At 40.0% G+C, this 21,906-nt stretch overlaps 1 protein-coding gene across 1 annotated transcript; it reads left to right on the top strand.

The window, feature by feature from the left end:
* Positions 1-604: 604 nt before the first annotated feature.
* LOC116674398 (mediator of RNA polymerase II transcription subunit 12-like) lies at positions 605-21,572 on the top strand (the record flags this gene model as incomplete). The annotated part of the gene is given in 43 exon segments (XM_032506883.1): positions 605-787; positions 2,674-2,778; positions 2,885-3,076; positions 4,561-4,573; positions 4,576-4,719; positions 4,942-5,117; positions 5,508-5,618; positions 5,978-6,250; positions 6,396-6,542; positions 6,987-7,086; positions 7,180-7,316; positions 7,678-7,809; positions 8,351-8,477; positions 8,676-8,905; positions 9,006-9,065; positions 9,211-9,384; positions 10,243-10,387; positions 11,222-11,340; positions 12,181-12,324; positions 12,706-12,869; positions 13,516-13,647; positions 13,993-14,220; positions 14,329-14,473; positions 14,792-14,912; positions 16,197-16,307; positions 16,404-16,517; positions 16,674-16,810; positions 17,449-17,628; positions 17,956-18,031; positions 18,114-18,152; positions 18,155-18,269; positions 18,716-18,877; positions 19,083-19,284; positions 19,509-19,618; positions 19,761-19,896; positions 20,326-20,437; positions 20,440-20,474; positions 20,826-20,925; positions 20,928-21,083; positions 21,086-21,139; positions 21,142-21,185; positions 21,188-21,211; positions 21,323-21,572. Coding segments are annotated over 43 exon segments (5,578 nt in total), but the record flags the coding sequence as incomplete, so codon positions are not given.
* Between the last annotated feature and the right edge of the window lie 334 nt (positions 21,573-21,906).

Below are 21,906 nucleotides of genomic sequence, written 5' to 3'. Positions count from 1 at the left end.
TTTATTACTATTATTATTATAACTAATTATATTATATTTTTCCATTTCCATTTCATATACTTTATGTATATTTTTCTCCTAAGTCTACTTAATGTGTATTTGTGTTATTCTGATGTGTGTACATTTGTTTATTTTATTTTGAGCTGCTGTAGCACAGGAATTTCCCCAGTGTGGGATAAATACAAATCTTATCTTATCTTTTATACGTAGGTCCATACACATATTTCCACAAACAGCTCCTTGAGGATTGTAAACAGTAACATAGGGCAATGCAAAAGTGCAAATGGTGCTGGAATACGAATTATATTCAAATTTGTATTGTGTTGTTGTTATAACACGTTCCTTATCTAAATAAGGTAAGTGGACATGAGTAGGCCATATTGTTGATGTATACGATTGTATGATATATAATTTAGTTGAAAGCTGGATGCAATTCAATATCACAAGAGCCATTTTTTGTAAACATTACATACATACATTGCATGTGTTAATTAATGTTTGAACATTGTTTTGTTACAGAAATCATTACAACTCAAAAAAGCATAGGTCCTAGAAGTGCGTTATGTTTTCTCCATTACCTTTATTTTGAAGTTCGGGGATCAAGCCTTACCGGAAGTGTGTTTCGTTGTTGTAGCTCGGTTAAGGCTGCTGGGGAGGAGGAAAGACCTGGCTGTGATGCCGCTGGATGATGGCTGCTTTCGGGTTCCTAAGTTACGAACACCGGCCATTAAAGCGGCCCCGACTCGGCCCTCCGGACGTTTATCCTCAAGATCCAAAGCAGAAAGAGGTCAGATTTTACGATGTGCAAACTGAAAGTCCATGAATAGCGTTTTGTGGAAGGAAATGTTCAGCCAAGGAGCTGTTCAAGCTCACATAAGCTAGCCTGTTTAGCAAGCCCTCTTACGTTAGACGATTTGGGCCTAGCAATAACAATGAACAGCACCTAGTTGTCAGCTTACTTGCAAAACAACCGGTTCGTTAGACACCAGAGTTTGCTAAGCTAGCTAGCTAGCTCATCGGCTCGAGGATGAGGCAGCTTTGATATAAACTGCAGCCAATATTTGACGTTGGCTTTGTGATGCAAAACAAAATGCGTTTGCGTTTTAGATTGTGCGTGGCTGGTAATTGTTTGTTCGCTTGATGTTTTAATCCAACGAGTTAACGTTAGCTAAACCTGCACAGCACAAAACCTGGAAGCTATAACGTTACATTAATTTAACATAAATGATCTGTGCTTACTTTTAAGGTTGGACTTTGGCCTAGCTAGCTGGGTAGTGCTGTTGGATCCTGATCTATCATTAACCTAGGATAATCTAACGATAATCTATTGGTGTGTATCACAATCCGAATAAGATTAATTACCAAAGTAACATACATGGAATTTGCCTTGGTGTGTGTGCATACAACACACATTAAAATGGAGAAAAAAAAACCAATAGTGCAAAGTACCGCAACAGCTAAGCACATAAATATATGAACTTTAAATATTACAATTAAAAATATGTAAGGCACTATAACGCCTATGTGCACTTCAACTGTTTTAAGGCTGTACGGTCTTTGTGTAAAGTGTAATAATCTGGATGTGCAAAAGTTCACAGTATATAGCTATAACATCCGCAATGGTCAGGGATAATAGTCCAGTATGTGTGTAATTTTTCTGTTTTGTGTATTCTTATGTATTTTATATTTTGTCTACTGACACTGTATAGGGGGTTGCTTACTACACTTGTGTATAATGACAATAAAGGCTTTCTATTCTATTCTATTAAAAAAAAAGTACCGTGTAGCCTAGTTACTGCGGGTGGGGGGGTAAGAGTCTGGAGAGTACAGTCTGTAGATGGAAACTGACTGCTTCACCTCTGGGGTGTTGCTGCTGCAAACTTTCCAATAATGACTTGTAGAGCTCTAACAATTCAAAATGTTGCAGTACAATTAATTGTCTCAGAAATACTTGTGATTAACAATATAATTGTCTCTTTCAGTCAAATTTTAAAAATAGTTTTTCAAACAAATTAAAGTTTTTAATGAATTCCAAGCTATTTCTTTTGATTATAACACTGTTATGTGACCCAGATAATAGTAATACATATTATATGCCAATAGTAATAAATAATTAAAGCAATACAGGTACACCGCCTATGAAGTAAACCACGCCTCTTTATTTTCAAAGAACATTGAATTTTTTCTCTTAAATGAATATACAATTTACATTAAAACATGTATCGCTATCAATAAAAAACAATGCATTGATCATTAACAAAAAACATATACAATTATATTAGGGGCCCAAAAAGTAGTCGCTTTTGGCAAAACTATTTTTTGTAACATTAGTTACGTTTGTTTAACTGCATCCCCCTTCTCATTATTGTTGCTGTGAACATGTATAGGGACATGTGCCAACAAAAAGCATAGCTTTAGCTCTACAGTCTGACCAATCATCACATATATAATTACAATTTGGCATATCGAAACAAAGTCAATAAATAGCATCAACAATTATGTTCATTTTTTCTTGGTGTCAGCAAACCCAAATAAGCACAGATGCTGATTTTCTGAAACTACCATTAGCTGGTCTGGAATCAGAAAGTATGAGATGGTTTAGATTTACACCAGCAAATTTGCATGAATGCTTTTAATTATCTATAAAATTGCACTGTAATATGTTTGTTTCAGGATGAGCTGACTGCACTGAATGTGAAACAAGGATTCAATAACCAACCAGCTGTGTCTGGGGATGAACATGGCAGTGCCAAAAATGTCAACTTCAACCCTGCAAAGGTAAATTACTCTGGCACTTTAGCTCAGGTTCTACCCTGCATGCTACTTGTTGTATTTTTGTGTGATTGATTTGGCAATCATACATGTTTCCCTCAATGCTTTACAGATCAGTTCAAACTTCAGCAGCATCATTGCAGAGAAGCTGCGTTACAACACGTTTCCAGACACAGGGAAACGTAAGCCGCAGGTCAACCAGAAGGATAATTTCTGGCTTGTCACAGCAAGGTCACAGAGCTCCATCAATAATTGGTTCACGGATTTAGCTGGGACTAAACCTCTGACACAGCTTGCTAAAAAGGTAAGACTCTGCCGCAAGTATCTAAAAGAGTCAATACATGATGTTTCTTTATGTTGGTTTTACTGGCAGTATAATTGCTGGAGAAGTCATCTACTTTGTACTACATTGGCTTCACCCGCTGCACTGTGCTTGGGTTGGCCGTTTAATCAGTGAGATTCTTTTCACATCAGTCTTGTGCATATTTTTTTCCTGCTGATTTCCACTATTTACAGTTGGAAAGGACTGATTTTTAGGCCAACCAAACATTTTCCACCCATGTCCACAAGAAAGGAAATGGCTTCCCCATTTCAAAGCATTTGGTTTGAAATCAATCCTTGCCTTCAGCTGTATGATTGATTACCAAGACTGATAAGATATAAATACTAATGAAAAGAAGCCGTTTGGTTTTGTCTGTCATGAGCTAATTAAGTGGCTGTCAAAATAAGATTTATTATATAATAATGTTGTTGAATTCACAGCTAATTTTTAGCATGTTACCATTCCAAATGCTACCATGTTATCCTGCTAATATTACAAGACTAAGCTACATACAGTTGAGCCTGACAAAGTACATCTCAGACTGAGGAAAGTAGCTTTTCAACACATACAACCTCACAGGGCCGCGTATGTTAATATCTGCTTGTTTTTTAAAGCTGATATTGGCTGATACTCATAGAATGCAGAGATATCTGTGCATGTTTTGCGTTGTCAGCTTACCAATTTACCTTTACTTATTGTTGTCTGGCATGGTTCGATAGCTGTTTACTACCAGGACAACCTGAGCAGAAGTAGCTAACAAATTAGGTGTGGAGGATCCTGATGTGTATATCACCGCTCAGAGAAATTTGCGTGTCAGCTCTGTAAATGCTAAGAATTGAGCGAGTGGCCACAGTGATAAAATAGTCCCCAAACAGTGCAGAACTCTCTTGGACAATTCAATTGAACATCACTAAACCAGAACAATTCAGAAAAGGTAAGTAAATGCAGTGTTTTTATTTCCTTGTTAAAACAACCCAAGTGATGCTTCTGTTTTAAACAAAGCTATTGTTTATCTTGTTTGGGTTTATTGATCCAAAACACAATGAATGCCATTGTTTGTTAGTGGAAACAGGTTTTATTGCAGTGTGTTTTTTTTTTTAAACTTGAAAATCAATTATTTATAGATTGTGTGAGGTGCTTTTATAATCAACAAATTGGTTCCTCTTGGGGTGCTCTTACAAGTTGCAGCAAATAGGTCTTGTATTTCAAATACATCATGTTAAATCAAACGTGAGCTTTTTATTCATAAATGTTTGAAAGCCCTTTATCTTTTACAATTACGCTGTAGTTTGTGTGTGTGTATTCCTGCTTGCATTGGTATATACATATTTCATTGTTTTGTCACTACAATGAACAATGTTTTCTAACTGTGTACATTGACTTTGACGCATCACTTTTCCAGAAGTACTCCAGTGTGTTTGCATTATTTCAACATTACTCACGCACATGAATTGTCTTTGTCACAGGTTCCAATCTTTAGCAAAAGGAGGAGGTTTTTGGATACTTGGCCAAGTACTCAGTCCCTGTCATGCGTTCAGCATGGATGATCAAGATGACCTGTGCGTATCACGCAGCCATCACAGAAACTAAAGTCAAGAAGAGGCATGTGATTGATGCTTGTATAGGTAAGCAATGGTTGTCGGTTAATGTTAAGCTTAATGTTGGTAAGCAGTGTGTGTGTTTAGTTGTTTCTTGCTGTTTGTTTTGTTTCATAAGTTCTTTAAAAATTGATATGAAGAATAATATGCTTTCTTCTATGGTATGATAAGATTTCTTTGAGTAGAATATCTTCTGCCATCTATTCACTTTCTGTTGCTTTAAGGTGACATTTTGTGTTTTTTGTGTAGAATGGACCCAGATTATTACAAAGTACCTGTGGGAGCAGCTTCAGAAGGTGGCCGAGTTTTACAGACAGTTTCCCAGTCAAGGCTGCAGCTCACCGCTCCCAGCCACTCCTGCAGATGTGGAGACGGCCATGAAGCAGTGGGAATACAACGAGAAGCTAGCCATGTTCATGTTTCAGGTCAGTTCATATGTACAGTGTAATATGCAAATACACAATACAATGCAATGTTTCCAGTAACACAGTGGTGTAATGCGCTACAATGGATCTTTGCTAATTACATCAGGTACCGGTATTAAATAGTGTAGAAATTGAGTAATAAATAAAATAATCACAATATATTTGGGAAGAGGAGGAAATGAATTAGAAATGGATTATCTTTTTTTAAGTAAGTTCTCCATCACTGCTATTGCGTACATTTACCTACCATATAAAGTGAAGAAAGAGATCACTGCAATTTCAATTAATGAATCTATCAATTAATTTATTCTCGGTCTTGTGCTAAACAATGTAATTATGCTTTCATCTACTTGATATTAAGATGCACTTGTGTTTGGTTACTGTGTTAAGGATGGGATGTTAGACCGACACGAGTTCCTGACATGGGTGCTGGAGTGTTTCGAGAAGGTCCGACCTGGTGAAGATGAGCTTCTCAGACTTCTCCTGCCGCTTTTACTACAGGTATACCCCCCTCTATCCACAGACTCATCATCTCCACCGTTCTACCCCAGCCTCACACCATCACTCGTGCTTTGATGGCTTGTTTTTGGGAAACAGGCAGTCCTACTTAACATTCACACAGCTGTACAAAATCACACACACACACTTTGTGTCATGACAAGCTTCTACAGCTGTCAACAATTTATTAAGAACCAGTTGTGTGTCATGGTCCGCACAGCACTTCAGTGGTGTTGACCTTTGCTTGCAGAGGCCCACCAGGGCCCACAACACCTCATTTTGTTTCTATTTCCAAAGTTGACTGATGTTAATGGACACTGAGTGCTGTGGGTAATGCTGTGAATCTCTCTTCCATCCTGCAGTACTCAGGGGAATTTGTACAGTCTGCCTACTTGTCACGGAGACTGGCTTACTTCTGCACACGCCGCCTCAACCTGTTGCTAAGCGACGGGAGCTTGGGCCCCGGCACAGGAGGGCATCCAGCCCATGGCATGTTGACACAGCAAGGTAACACCCTGCCCCCCACCCCAACCTCGCAGCCGACAGGAGGGAACCAGCCCCAGACAGCTTTCACGGACTTCTACATCTGCCCTCAGCACAGGCCTCTGGTGTTCGGGCTCAGCTGCATGCTACAGGTATTCAGTGTTCATTTTGACTGATGCATAATTGATACAAGGAATATATAATGTAAGACGAGACTTAAAATTCTTTACTTAATAATATATATTACATATTTTTCTTTCTTTCTCTGTTATTTGTGTCTTGTTATTGTCGCATCAGAGCATAGTATTATGTTGCCCCAGTGCTCTGGTGTGGCATTACTCTCTAACAGACAGCAGAAACAAGACTGGTTCACCTCTAGACCTCCTGCCCATCGCTCCGTCCAGCTTACCAATGCCAGGGGGTAATACTGCCTTCACACAGCAGGTACCTCCATCCTTCCAAACTGTAATAGTTTTTTTTCCATTTGTTTGTTAGTTTTTTTGAAAAAGCAGCGCAGGATAACAAGTTTTTCCCATCACATTCAATGTTTTGCTATTAAGAGCCAGTGAATGAAAGAAAAAAACATACATATACTGTATACTCCTAAACAAACGTAGTTTTAGGTGCTTTAAACTTCAAATATGACTCACATGAAGGAAACTGTAGTTTCACAAAAAAATCTCAACTCAAACGCTAGTAGTGAGGATGTTTTTGCCATGTTATAATATAGTAACATAGTTCTTTTTTTTTTTTTTTAAGTCTCTTACATTTCTGCTGAATGCATTCAAGATGACTTGTAAATGTGTTTACAGCCCATGGGTGTTTTTGCATTCATTGTTTTTATGTGAGATGTCAGGATAATGTTTTCTTGTTGCTCTTTCACCACAGGTCCGTACAAAGTTGAGAGAAATCGAGGAGCAAGTTAAGGAGCGAGGCCAGGCAGTAGAGTTCAGGTGGTCCTTTGATAAGTGTCAGGAGACCACAGCAGGTCAGAAAACAGTTTCTTTATCTCTGCAGAGACCTGTTTCCCCAGCATACAACAAGGTCAGTGTTTGAGGTGATTTCTGTAATCTGTTGCCAGGGTTCACCATCGGGAGGGTTCTCCACACCCTGGAGGTTTTAGACAACCACAGCTTTGAGAAGTCTGACTTTAACAACTCACTGGATTCCCTGTACAACCGAATATTCGGGTCAGGTCAGAGTAAAGATGGCCATGAGGTAAGGATCGTTTCCCCTCACCTCTCTATTATTTTATCATGTAGACATCATGAAAAAAAATGTAAACCCTGAGATTGAAAAGCGGGAGTGGTTGTTCCGGTGTGTTGAATGTTTTATAACTGATTATCAGTAGAGTTGTGGACAAAACAAGACATTTGAGAAAGTAATCTTGGGGCGTTTGGGAAACACTGATTTTCACTCATTTCTGACATTTTATAGACCAAAAACCTAATCGATTAATCAAGAAAATAATCAACTGATTGATCAACTATGAAAATAATCATTAGATGCAGCCCTAACCATCAGATTATGAAATTTGTATATATAGCCGTGTTTTCTCATAGCGCATTTGTTTGTCCAGATGTCACCAGATGATGACGCGGTGGTGACCTTGCTTTGTGAATGGGCCGTGTGCTGTAAGCGCTCTGGCAGACACAGGGCCATGGTGGTGGCCAAGCTGTTGGAAAAGAGACAGGCGGAAATAGAAGCAGAGGTAAGAGACACACATCACCCTCCTTGAATTACTACCACATGTTTCTTTCTCTTGCTTGTTTGACATGGCCTTGGTGTCCTCACGTGTAGCTGCAGCCCCAAAAACACACCCCTAGTGAAAAGATGACATGATTACAAGGGGACTTGTCTCAGATTCGACTGGTGGTCTTGACTATAGCCTGATACCTAACCTGACTGAGCATCAACCTCTCATATTAGTCCGCACAGTGCTTGAGCTTTACAAATCAGCAGACCATTATTGTATATAATGAATAATCTCAAATCCATACGTTTTTTTTGTCTTGATTCGACATGACAGTTTGTACAGTATGAATTACTGATGGGATGGTCCGACAGACCTATCGCACACTCCAACATTGCAATAACATCTAAAATGACTATACTGTATAATTCATTTTTTGTGGTGTTTTATGTAGCATCTGTGGACAAACTTTAAGCTGAATGCACGCGTTGAATGAGGAAAGCTTGTAAACAGGTTTTCTACATTTAGCACTCAAAGACTGGTGTGTATTTGCTTACAGAGGTGTGGTGAGTCAGAGGTGGTGGACGAGAAGGGCTCTGTGTCATCCGGCTCCCTCTCAGCTGCCACACTACCAATCTTTCAGGATGTACTGCTACAGTTCCTCGATACTCAGGCCCCCACACTGAGTGAGCCTCTTTCTGTTTTTTTTCTACATTTCCTGCAGTTATGATTCTCAAATATGTTAATCTTGATCTGATATCAAAGGGACTTTATATCCTTTTGTCTTTGCCTATTTCATTACCCAGTGCATATTTAGTATAAATAATTTGGCAAGGGGAAACCTGGTATTAAATTATAGAAAATCCCCCTTTTCCCCCATGCAGCGGAGCCTGGGAACGAAAGTGAACGAGTGGAGTTCTCCAACCTGGTCCTGCTCTTTTGCGAGCTCATCCGTCACGACGTCTTTTCCCACAACATCTACATGTGCACTCTCATTTCCCGTGGTGACCTGGCTTCTGACTCCCATCTGCAGCGCCCACGCTCCCCCAGTGATGAGACCTCCGATGAATCAGAGCGCAAGGAGCAGGACGCAGGCAGCAGTGTCAAGATGGAGGCATGTTGCAGGCATCTGTTGTTGGTGTTAGGGAGTGTGATGAGTAATTTGTCACAGTGTGGTGTAAATGGGTAACATGAGGTTATTGCTTGTTCAACAGGATACCGGTCTGTCGGAGTCAATGGAAATTGATCACAACTCCAGTGCTAATTTTGACGAGGTACACACACAACATTATATTTCCTTCCATAGTGCACGCATACATATTGTTTGGAATCAAGTTATATTTTTTATAATGAGTACAATCGCATTTTAAAATTGTTTCTTTGTGCCTCTTGTGTGAAATCATTGAATTTGCCTTGCAGATGTTCTCTCCTCCGATGCACTGTGAGTCTAAGGGCAGCCCCTCTCCTGAGAAGCCTGCCCCAGAGCAGGACAGCAAGGCCGGCTGTAAGGACAAGGGCATGGATCCTGCTTTCCCTCAGCTGTATGAGCAACCTCGCCACATTCAGTATGCCACTCACTTTCCTATTCCTCAGGTAAGAGAACTCACAGCTTTTAAAAGGAAATCCCAGAAAAAAGAACTCTTGGGGTTTGTTATGAATCAGTTTTCCGTACTGCTTGTCTACCCTGAATGCATGTCGGCTTTTTGTCTTCTTCTTTTCAGTCTTATCTCACATGCATCTGACAGAACCGATATGCATATATTTCAATCAACACACAGGCCCTGTGATTAAACTATGCAGGCTGTTAGCTACAGTCTTTTTATAGTGTAAGTGCATGTAATGGACAATAATCGTTTAGATCCAGCCTGGGTTATTAAAATATTAAAGCTCAAGCTGTTAGTTATTCTTTAGTTCAACAATAAATCATCACTATTGTAAATCTCTATTGTAATCATTTGAAGTACTTTCTCAAGCAAAAATTATAATAAAAAATTACTTAATTCCTTGCCTCTCAATTGTAAGGAATTTACTGCTTCTTTTTATGTTGTAGTAAGCTGAATAGTTTGGGGTTTTGGGCTGTTGATCGAAAGAAAATGTTTTTTTTAAAGGTTACTTACTACCTTGTCCTTTTGAAAATTGTGGGCATTTTTCCCCATTCTTTAACATTTTATAGAAAACGATGACTTAAAGTTAATATATATTAGTTAATATAATACTTATTTTTAGTTTAGTTTTCTTATTAATTGTATGTTTTCTAAAGGTGGCTACATTGTTCCTGCTGAAAACAAAGCATTCAAAACTGGATTTAAATCCATTTGGACAACTGGATTTGAATTTATTCCTCAAACCTTCTGTCTGGCCCAAATGTGCTTTGTCTTGCCGTACGACTCAGGTTATCAGGTGCATCCAGTTTATGAGGATCTCGTTTGTCTCTTTTGTCATTGCCTTCAGGAGGAGAGCGCCAGCCACGAGTGCAACCAGCGGTTAGTGGTCCTCTACGGTGTGGGCAAACTGAGAGATGAGGCGCGACACACCATCAAGAAAATTACCAAAGACATCTTGAAGGTGCTGAACCGCAAAAGCACAGCAGAAACAGGTAAGGGCTTTTGACTGATAACTTTATGTCCTTGTATTTCCCCATTTACTGTTTTACATTACCTTAGCTGCAGGCAAGCAGTTTGTCAGGCAGGAAACTGCCATTTAAGATTACGTTTCAGTTTCATTTCACCTACTTTTTTATGTGTAATAATGAAAATGTTGTCAGTGGAATTGCTTTTGATGTTTTTTCCCCCCACAGTTTATTACGGGATCTCTGTAGGAAAAAAAACACATGAAAGAGATCATGTTTTACCAGATAGCAGTTTGGAACGCTGGAGCTTTATCATGCTTGGATGTTGGCATGCATGCAGGCACTGTGACCATTCCAGCTGTTATCATATACCTTTCTTACTTTGAATACATTTAATTTGTTTTCCATTCTACTTTGCCCTTACTTAACAGAACAAGCTTTTTTTTCCGTTCTTTATCGACCCCCTAAGGGCTTGCATCACTCAATCTTCTTTCCAACCAATTTTTTATGCTAACAGTCTTCATCTGTTTATCTCAAATACAGGTGCCCTTATTAAGGTGATTGAAGGTTTCAGAGATATAATTGCATAGATTGGAGTGTTTTGTCTCACCTTATCATCCTGTGCACCGATGATGACCTTCACCTCACAGTGGTGTTTCTCTTAAATAAAAAGCAGCACCAAGTGACTTTACAATTTTTGCACTAATGCCTAAGCCTTGCATGAGGCTGGAAATAAGATAACACCATTGGCTTAACTCGATTTCACAACTGGCCTGTTTGGCAGACTGGAAAGAATACCGCTGACCAGCTATGGGTTGTTGATCCCTCTCTCATTTTCTATTCTCTTTCCCACATACGCAGGAGGGGAGGAAGGACAAAAGAGGAAGAGGAGTAAGCCGGAGGCCTTTCCCACTGCAGAAGATATTTTCTCCAAATTCCAGCACCTGTCCCACTTTGACCAGCACCAAGTCACCTCCCAGGTTAGACCGGGAAACCTCATTCTTTCATGTCTTAATATTTCCCATGTTTGAGTATGTAGGAATAAGTTCCTTATGTTGGGACCAGCTCCATGGTTTATTAATGCAAATAACTTCAGCAGCCTAAAACGGAAGACCTCCCAAGGTGACTCATTTGAATGTAAATGTAATTTGAATATATTTTGATTTCTCTTGTGAGGTGTCTGAATACAATTTGAATATATAATGCACTTAGGTGACTGTCACTTAAAAAGGCAGCAGAACATAATGTATTTAGATTTCTCGGTAGGAGAGGTTGTAACGGAGAATGTAGTTGATCCTGAATTCAGTTCTGTCCATAATACAATTATGAAACACTACGATTGAAAAAGAGTACTCAATTGCATTTTTTTTACGTGCCTTTGATTCAAATATAGCCAACAACATCCCAGGGTCAGGTCTTTAGGGAATGATGCAGATTTAACAGTTATTTAACAAAACAACTTTCCAATAGAATCATGGTTGTGTTAGCACCCATATTTGTATTAAATAAATAGTTTGTCATTGTATTTTTGTAAGATCAAAGAGATATCCCCAGTATTATGACTGCAAGACAAAGTTTGAATGGTTAAAATTCCCTTTTGGTTGTTTTTGCCTTCATTTGTCCTTTTTGTCTCCCTCAAACCGAATTCAGACTTAATATTTTGGCATTGCTTGGATGTTTCAGCTGGTTTTAAAGGTCTGTGTCTGAGCTCTGCTGAGTGGCAGTATGTTGTTGTGTGTTACAGCCCAGTGTCAGGACCAAGGCTGTAAACATTGTTGTCTTTGCATGTAAATGATGTCTGAAATGTTTAATGTGTGCAGGTGTCCAGAAATGTGCTGGAACAGATCACCAGCTTTGCCTTAGGGATGTCTTACCACCTGCCTCTCGTCCAGCACATTCAGTTCATCTTTGACCTCATGGAGTACTCCCTCAACATTAGTGGCCTCATAGACTTTGCTATTCAGGTATGGGCAACGTCATCACTAATGTCACATTAGACAGGTGTGTGCGGGTGGGGGTGTGGGTGTGGCCCTGGCCCTAATAAAATAACTTTGTCTGCATTTGTTAAACCTGCTAACACTGGAACTCTTGTTAAAAGGAAAGACAGATGAAGTTCAGGTATGAAGTGGGAGCTGTCAGCGTAAAGCTGTTTCAACCAAGATCATTTTCAAAGCATCATGATACTGGTGATATAAGGAGACCGTGCTTCTGAAGTGATCTGTGTAAACAGAGCCATATGGTTCTGCACAGCTCCTCTCTCTGTCAGCCTGTCAATGCCCATGTGAATCCACCCTTTTAATAAGCTTGTGTTTTTCCATTGTTCTGAATTTGTTTGTTTGTTTTAGCTTCTGAATGAGTTGAGTCTGGTAGAAGCCGAGCTGCTGCTGAAGTCGTCCAGCCTGGTGGGCACCTACACCACCAGCCTGTGTCTGTGTATTGTGGCTGTGCTGAGGAGGTACCACTCCTGCCTCATTCTCAATCCTGAGCAGACTGCGCAAGTTTTTGATGGGTATGTCACTTTGATGTTTGTTGATTTTAATTGGTGGCCTAAAACTGGACTAGTATGGTTCGCTGAGATTAAATCCCAACCCTAAAAGGATGTTTACCAGCCAGGGTAAAGAAACAAGTTAGTCTTATAATTAAAGTAGTAAAAAGGATGTTTTGGGTTTTAACAGCAAATTAAATAATTGTTGGTGGTTTGCTCTCTCTCAGACTTATACTATTATCTTTAATGAGGATTTTTACTGTCACAGGATTGCTGACAGGGCACTTAGTTCTAAATACCCTAAGTGTTAAAGATAAAGACATCTTATACAAAGCCTCTAATTAAAGGTCCTCTAAGCAATGTCACACGTTTTTTAGGCTACAACATTTGTTGTCACATACAGAAAACATTTCCTCACTATCTGCGAGCTGCCTGTCCCCTGAACACACTGTAAAAAAAATGCGGTCTCTGTAGACAGCCAAGGGTCCAAAAGGGTACACGGTAGCTGGATGTAGCTCCTTACTTTGAGCACTGACATGAGTGTTATCAGTCTTCTCATCAAATTCTCAACAAAAAGGCTAATATGTGTTTCGCAAAATGTCTGCCTTTTCCTTTAAAGCATGTAGCCGAAGGAGCCTCAGTTGAATTATGTGTGTAAATGTGTTCTCAGGCTGCGCATCGTGGTGAAATCAGGTGTGAACCCAGCAGACTGTTCCTCTGCTGAGCGCTGTATCTTGGCCTACCTGTATGACCTTTACACCTCCTGCAGTCACCTCAAGAACAAGTTTGGCGAGATCTTCAGGTAGAAATAAATCTTTGCTTATTTGAAAAAGAACGTTTTCCATTGCGTTTTTTATATATATACTGTATATATATCCCTCTCCCTCAAGGATGGATGTCTATTTTCTGGACAAGGGAATGTGTCAAATAGTGACTCATCCTAGAATCCTGACATGTATACACACACTATACATTATTAATAATATTTGCAATCCCAGTGTCATATAAGTTGCTTCTATCAATCAGGAAAATCAAGCAGTTGTATACAGTTAATTAACACCAAATATTATTTGTTGCCTGAGTTTTCCTTTATGTATTTTATATATTTATACTCTTCATATATTTATTCTTTTGTGTTCCCTCTCAGTGAGTTCTGCTCCAAAGTGAAAAACTCCATCTACTGCAATATCGACCCTTCAGACTCCAACATGCTTTGGGATCCTGTATTTATGATGGAAGCCATTGCCAACCCCTCGGCCCACAACTTCAACCACTCTATGGTGGGCAAGATCCTCAACGACAGCCCAGCCAACCGCTACAGTTTTGTCTGTAATGTACTCATGGATGTGTGCGTGGACCACAGAGACCCTGAGAGGTGTGTTCACTTTTGTCACGACTATGTTGCATGTGTGTATGGCTCACACTGCTTCAGTTTTCTACTCTTTATTGGACTGCTGTTTCATATTGTGCAATGTGCTTTCAGGGTAAACGATATTGGGATCCTGTGTGCAGAGCTGACTGCCTATTGTCGCTCCCTGAGTGCTGAATGGCTCGGCATCCTCAAGGCTCTCTGCTGCTCCTCTAACAATGGCAACTGTGGCTTCAATGACTTGCTGTGTAACGTAGATGTAAGTTGTGGTTTCATGACTCTCAAAGTAGTCTAGGTTAATGGGTGTCGGCCGGCCGTAAAAGCAATTATTGCACCTTTTTCTATAAAGTGTGGATTTGACTTTTACCATTATTCACATGCATACACTGGTTGAATATCAGTTGCCTTGCATTTTTGGAATAATAAAGTCAGCCAAATATGTTCCTTCTTTAAGCATCTGTCTGGCTTTCATTTAATTCTAATCCCATTCTAGTATTTAGAAGTTATCTGATTGCAATAGCATTTCTCCTCTCACAGCATTACTTATAACGTTGATTTCTGTACTTGCATCCTTCAGGTTAGCGATTTGTCCTTCCATGATTCCCTGGCAACCTTCGTAGCCATTCTCATTGCTAGACAGTGCCTACTCCTAGAAGATCTGGTTCGCTGTGTGGCCATTCCTTCGCTCCTCAATGCAGGTAAGGATTTAATCTCAAACGTCCTGCTATTGAAAAATAGACTGTATATTGTTTAAATTATTGTAAACTGGTTCCCAACCTTTTGTCTGATGTGCCCCTTCAGAGACACCACTTGCCATGTTTCACATGTGTTGATTTGATGATTGTACTGTATGTCATTTAACACTATTTATTGTACATAAAAGGGAGAATTGTTATAACAACTTTTTAATACAATTGAACTGCCAATCTTTACTGTTCAAACTTAACTGATGGTTTGTTTACTATTTTTATGCACTCTCAAACAAATATTTCAAATATTCTTATTGAGTTAAGGTAGATTATACGTACATACAGTTTACTCTCATGTCAATGCTCATTTCCATTTATATGAAAGAATCATAAAATTATATTTGCATACTTTCACAAATGTACAGCAGCTGATATAAAAGATAAAAGATTGTAGTTTGAAAATAAACAAATTTGGAATTAAAGGAAAATATTTCTAAATAAAATAAATAAATAATTAAATTAAATTAAAGTTCACAGAGACAAAATAGGTGTACATATACTAAATTAAAAAGAAAGACATAAAATAAATCTAAAAGTAGTAACATAAGTTAGATAAGGCTAGGAACATTGCTTTCCTACCTTAAGCTCCCCTCTTGGGCCGCGATCAGACAGAGACCATTCGCAGGTTACAAACCGCGAGGCCCACTGCACTGCCTATCTTGTTGAAGAAGGCCCAATTAAACTAGTTGTGTGTTTTTTTGTTATTCCTGTTGGCAACCATCCAATCACCCGTCCTCAGCCAACCGTTATTTTGCTGTGAAGTTAAATTACTTTGGGCTTTTTCCGCTCTGAGTTGAAGTTTTTGCAACACGAGGCATTCATCCATATACTGTATAATCTCACAGCCATCAGCCATTAGGCTTTCTGTTAGTGAGTGGGCAGTACATTGTAGCTTGGCTTGTAGGAAGGAATACCAGGCTGGATGATGCATTCCTTCTATCAGAGAGGCGAGTTAATGCAGCGTATTTGATCTGGATCCATGAAGCCGCAGTGCATTTTGTGCACTTGCCAGAGAAGTGCTTCTCTCTCCCCACTGTTAATCTTTTTATTTCCAACTTGGAGACAAAGCTCCATTCAGCCATGCTGTTTGGTTGGCTCATGTTAGAACACAACTACACATGCCAAATGCCAACAACTCTTGCTTGTGGTAAACACTTTGTTCTCACTCGTTTTCTTCACTTGTGTGAAGAAAATCAACTCTAACCAATCCATATTGTCCAAAATTCCCTTCAGCCTGTAGCGAGCAAGACTCTGAGCCAGGAGCCAGACTCACCTGCAGGATTCTGTTGCACCTTTTCAAGACGCCACAGCGTAACCCTGTCCCTCAAGATGGTGTGAAGTCAGGTAGTAAGCACAGCCAGTAATCTTTTACCATTTTTTAAACATATTTTTGATTCTGCTGGTTTGAGAAATTGTGTCATTGGTGTTTTGACTTTGCAGATAAATCTTCAGTTGGTATCCGGTCGTCATGTGATCGCCACCTTCTTGCTGCTTCTCAGAACAGCATAGTTGTTGGAGCAGTATTTGCTGTCCTCAAAGCTGTCTTCATGCTGGGTAAGAATCTTTGGTCAGAACCTGTCATACTAAAAAATTGGTTTACAAAATGTCAAAGATCAGAACAAGTTTAGGTGTTCCGCTTCATATTAGTCTCAGTTACCTCATGTATTGGAAACAATGATAGCTTTAACTCGTCCCTCCATGTTGTATAAGGTGACGCTGAACTAAGAGGCTCAGGACTGTCACACCCTGCTGGCCTCGACGACATATCTGAGGGGCGCAATGTCTCCATAGAAACGGCCAGCTTGGATGTATATGCAAAGTATGTTCTGAAGACGATCTGCCAGCAGGTGAGGATATGAGTTCAAATGAGTTGAATGACATGAAATCAACACACATAGTCAGTGTAAAATGAATGAAAAGGTAAAATGAAGGTACTGAGATAACTTATGGATGTCTGAAACAAATAGCTTTCTACTGTGCAGAGCTATGCATGGATGCTTTCTTTTCATGTGCAGTATAATCAACAATATTGTCTTTCTGTCTTAAAGATTTTGTGGGAAGCGCATTAACAAAGAAGTTTCTATTTTTGCTCATATTCACGCTCATGCTTTTCTGTGCTACTTGTTAATGCAGTAAGCCAAAAATGCATAAAAAGCGTGAATGAGATCATTTTCCGCACCAGATGTCACTTATGCCACTTAGATATGAAGGCCAAAGAGAGAGCTGGCAGTAGCTCAGTGGGCTGGACATGCTCTGAGACCTCAAGCGACTTCAAACACATTTTCTGCCATTTGCAGTTCTAATTCTTTAGAAATGTCCCTTGCCTTGTTTAATCACTACCCACCCAACTTTAGTTTAGTTTTGCATGAGGTTATGATACTGGTACTGAAGTTTAAGGATCACTGAAGTTATTGACCTCTGTCACATTTCCAACTCTGCCATATTTTCCCTTTTCCCCTGCCTCCCCTTTTGTTTTACCTTGCAGGAATGGGTAGGAGAGCGCTGCCTGAAGTCTCTGTCTGAGGACAGCAGTGCTCTCCAGGACCCGGTTCTGGTAAACATTCAGGCCCAGCGGCTGCTCCAGCTTATTTGCTACCCACACCGCCAGCTGGACAGTGATGATGGTGACAACCCTCAGAGGCAGCGCATCAAACGCATCCTACAGGTCGATAATGCACCAACATTCATGTCTTTTTTTTACTTCTGTCTCTCTGAAGATTATTAGGGTCAAATAATGTATCCCACATGAATAGGTTCTAAGAACAAGTGGATAGGCCTTGACCTTCTTGATATTCTCTCAACAATAATGATAACTCGTGCGTAATCTGCTATTAAGTTGTCTTTCTTGACTGAAGCTGCCCTCTGCTGGCTATATCAGGGGCTAAGTAATGGATCACCAGTGTCATGAACTGTGCATACTCATAGATGGCTTTTGTCAACAAAAAAAGACAAATGTACACGACTAACAGTATTTTTTTTTTCTCCTTCATAGAACATGGACCAATGGACGATGAGACAGTCGTCCCTGGAGCTGCAGCTGATGATCAAACAGAGCACAAACAATGTAGGTTGCTGTTTTCAGCGCATCTACCCTTTTTATTGTCTTTGGCAAATTGATCTCAGTGTTCCTCATTTATTTTCCATTAGGAGCTGTACTCGCTCTGGAGAACATAGCCAAAGCCACCATAGAGGTTTTCAGAAATCAGCTGAGATGAACAGTAACCCCTCAGGGAATGGAGCAGCGGGACAAGGTGGCTCCGCATCCAACAACAACAGTACCACCAGCAAGATGAAGCCAATTTTAAGGTTGTATCTTTCAGTCTCCATCATCATCATTATTATTATTATTATTATTATTATTATTATTATTATTATTATTATTATTATCATTTTTAAAGATTATTTTGGGGGGCATTTTAGGCCTGTATTTGAAAGGACAGCTAAACACATGAAGGGGGAGAGAGGGGGGGGGGGGGGGGGGGAGGGGGGGAATGACATGCAGCAAAGGGCCGCAGGTTGGAGTCAAACCTGGGCCCACTGCTCTGAGGAGTAAACTTCTAATATGGGCACCCACTCTACCAACTGAGATATCTGGGTGCCCATGGTCTCTTTTTTAAGGGCTTTTTCTCACACGGGTGTCTTTGTCTTGAATTTTGTTGGATACAAACATGTACATGTATAATCTCCTACATCTTTAAGGCTCAAACTATAATGCCTTTGTGCTTAAATAGATATTTGTTTGTGTGTTGCAGCTCATCAGAGCGGTCAGGTGTGTGGCTGGTGGCTCCGCTGATAGCCAAGCTGCCCACCTCAGTTCAGGGCCATGTACTGAAGGCAGCAGGAGAGGAGCTGGAGAAAGGACAGCACCTGGGCTCTTCCTCACGCAAGGAAAGGGATAGGCAGAAACAGAAAAGGTAAGTGGCATGTTTCTTCGAAACTGGAAAAAGTTAGATTAAATCTGGTAGTTGTACAAAGTGACAATACTTTTGCTAGCATCTGACAAACTGTACGGCAGAAAGGGCAAACAGACCTCATATTTTCTTTTTGCGCTACTCTTACGGTCTATAGAAACCATCTGACCAAGACTTATTTTATTCAATTTAAATCTTCCCTCCTCAGCATGTCTCTGCTGAGCCAGCAGCCATTCTTGTCTTTGGTGCTGACCTGCTTGAAGGGACAGGATGAACAGAGGGAAGGCCTTCTCACCTCCCTCTACAGCCAAGTGCAGCAAATTGTTACCAACTGGAGAGAAGACCAGTACCAGGATGACTGCAAGGCAAAGCAAATGATGCATGAGGCTCTAAAACTTCGATTGAATCTTGTAAGAACTTCTTGATCACCACAACCAGCATTACAGCACAGCATCCCTAGCTATAGACATGTATACAATTAAAATGACCCTTGTGGGTACAGGTTGTGACTTTTTGTTCTTGTTTTTTATCACAGAGATCCAGCAGAATGTTGTGAATATTGTCTAAGTCTTATGATTAACTTCATGAGCCCATTTCTGTTCTAACAGTATTTTTTTTTACCTTTCCTAATAAGGTGGGTGGCATGTTTGACACGGTGCAGCGCAGCACCCAGCAGACCACTGAGTGGGCAGTACTACTTCTTGACATCATCAGCAGCGGCACAGTGGACATGCAGTCCAATAAGTAAGTGTTGACAAATAGGAAACCCCATTCCACACAGACTTCCTCTAATTGGACACTTTGGTTATTATTTCCAAGCTGAAAAGAAATGAAAAATGATCTGTCACTTAATCTGCCTAGCAACTATTTTGCTTCTCTCCAACAGTGAGCTCTTCACAACAGTGTTGGACATGTTAAGTGTCCTGATTAACGGCACGCTGGCTGCTGACATGTCCAGTATCTCTCAGGGCAGCATGGAGGAGAATAAGAGAGCCTATATGAACCTGGTCAAGAAGCTCAGAGTAAGAACCGCACACCTTTCTCACTCACAGCCAGGGTGTCTGAACTTAGATGTGCTCCTACTTTTAAGATGCAGTATTTTCCCTGTATTCATATTGAAGTTTTGAAACTTGGTTTTGTTGGTTTTAATTTTAGGCCCACTAGCTTTTTTTAAGTAAGAAAGGGGCACCTAAAAAGCCTGTGCTTAGGCTAAAAATGTGACCGACCACAACTGTATTAAGGTAACAAAATAAACTGATAGCACTGTCACCTAGTGCTCGAAAGGATTTTACAATTACATAGTTATGGTTATTTTATCTTAATCTGTCTTGAGTAACTGATTTTGAATAATATGCTCATGTAGAATTGAGACAAAAACTTCACTCAGTCCCTTAAAGAGTGGCTTTTCATTAACATTTCATAATCACCGTGTACCCATTTGATTTCCACAGAAAGAGCTCGGGGATCGGCAATCAGAAAGGTTGGAAAAGGTCCGACAGCTTTTGCCGCTGCCCAAGCAAACCCGCGATGTCATAACCTGTGAACCCCAAGGCTCACTAATAGACACAAGGGTAACAAGATTGCTGGATTTGAGAAGGAGGTACGTCGTTTCTAACCACTGTTATATCTTGACATTAACTTACAAAGTTACACACATTTCATTATGATTTGTATCACAGAGTCAACCAGGATGGATACTTGAACTGGATCTTCAAAATCGGATACACAAAATAAGAAGTTTACACTGTACAATAATATAAAGTAATTGAGTGGGAGAAAAATAATGCAGCTTGTAAAAACACGTTGTTAAGCTAGAGGAAAACTGTAACTTCAGGGGTAGACACAATATGCAATAAAACCATCACCAGTATTATAGGTTGTTTGCAGTTAGGCTTTTTATCATTAACAAAAAAACATTATCTACACATGCTGATCTTGAGTTAAAAAATAGTTATGTGTCTCTTTGCCATCAGGGCTTCAAGTATCAACCAAACAGAAGATTTCTCCATGGGATGTCTTTGAGGGTCTTAAATTCTCCGCCCCTCTGTCTTGGGCTGGTTCGGTACAGTGCGTGTAGACCGCAAGGTCACCAAATTCGAGGAGCAGCAGCGTTTTCTGCTCTACCACACCCACCTGAAGCCGAAACCTCGCAGCTATTATCTCGAGCCGCTCCCCCTGCCACCTGAAGAGGAGGAGCCCCTGACACCCGTCTCCAGGAGCCAGAGAAGAAGATGATGGAGACAGTGAAGCCAGAGAAGAGTGTGCCGCTGTGCCCTCTGAATCAACCAAGAAGAAGTCAAACAAGAAGAAGAGAAAACTCAGACGGCCAAGACAGAGGTCAGTTATTCTATAATTTATAATTTTAGAATAATATAAGTTTACTGAAAAATATTCTTTTATGTTTGTTTCCTGGATTTTTAAAGTTATAAATGGCCCTTCTTCTCACAGGACTACGTGAACCGTACACCCGGGGGTGTGACCTATGGGACTAGTATGCCACCTGAGCTGATGCAGAACCACCCATATGGAAGGCTACCGTACAGCCAGCCGGCCATCGGCATGTACACACAGAACCAGCCTCTACCTCCAGGTCAGTTCATGGCATATTCTCTCATCATACTGTCTTTGTCAGTAGCAGCACTCATCAAGAGCTTTGCTATGGTTGGAACAACAAAATACCATCTGGAATTGTGGTTAGGCCTGTTACAGTTACTACACGATTGTATAATTGTCAATTTTTCATACATAATTGTGGTTTCTTTGTTTAAATTGCTATTATACTATAGCTAATATTAGCTAAGGTCTTAAAGCGTATGGTAGTTGTTGATTTTGGTTAGATATGCCCTATTGTAATTTTATAAGTGATCATTGGTCGGACTATATATTTGTATTAAATATTAAGTTGTTTTGTTGTTGGCATTTGACCCTATACACTTTCATGGCAACAAATATGACAAGGGGGATACAGTTAGAAAAGAAAAATTTGATAAAAAGAGGAGAGGTTTACTTTGTAGGTTGTGTATTGTGTTACG

This window comes from Etheostoma spectabile, unplaced genomic scaffold (genome assembly GCF_008692095.1).
Source record: "Etheostoma spectabile isolate EspeVRDwgs_2016 unplaced genomic scaffold, UIUC_Espe_1.0 scaffold00000132, whole genome shotgun sequence".
Lineage (NCBI taxonomy): Eukaryota > Metazoa > Chordata > Actinopteri > Perciformes > Percidae > Etheostoma > Etheostoma spectabile.
The sequence above is the reverse complement of the archived record's forward strand: the minus strand, read 5'-3'. Positions and strand labels throughout refer to the sequence as shown.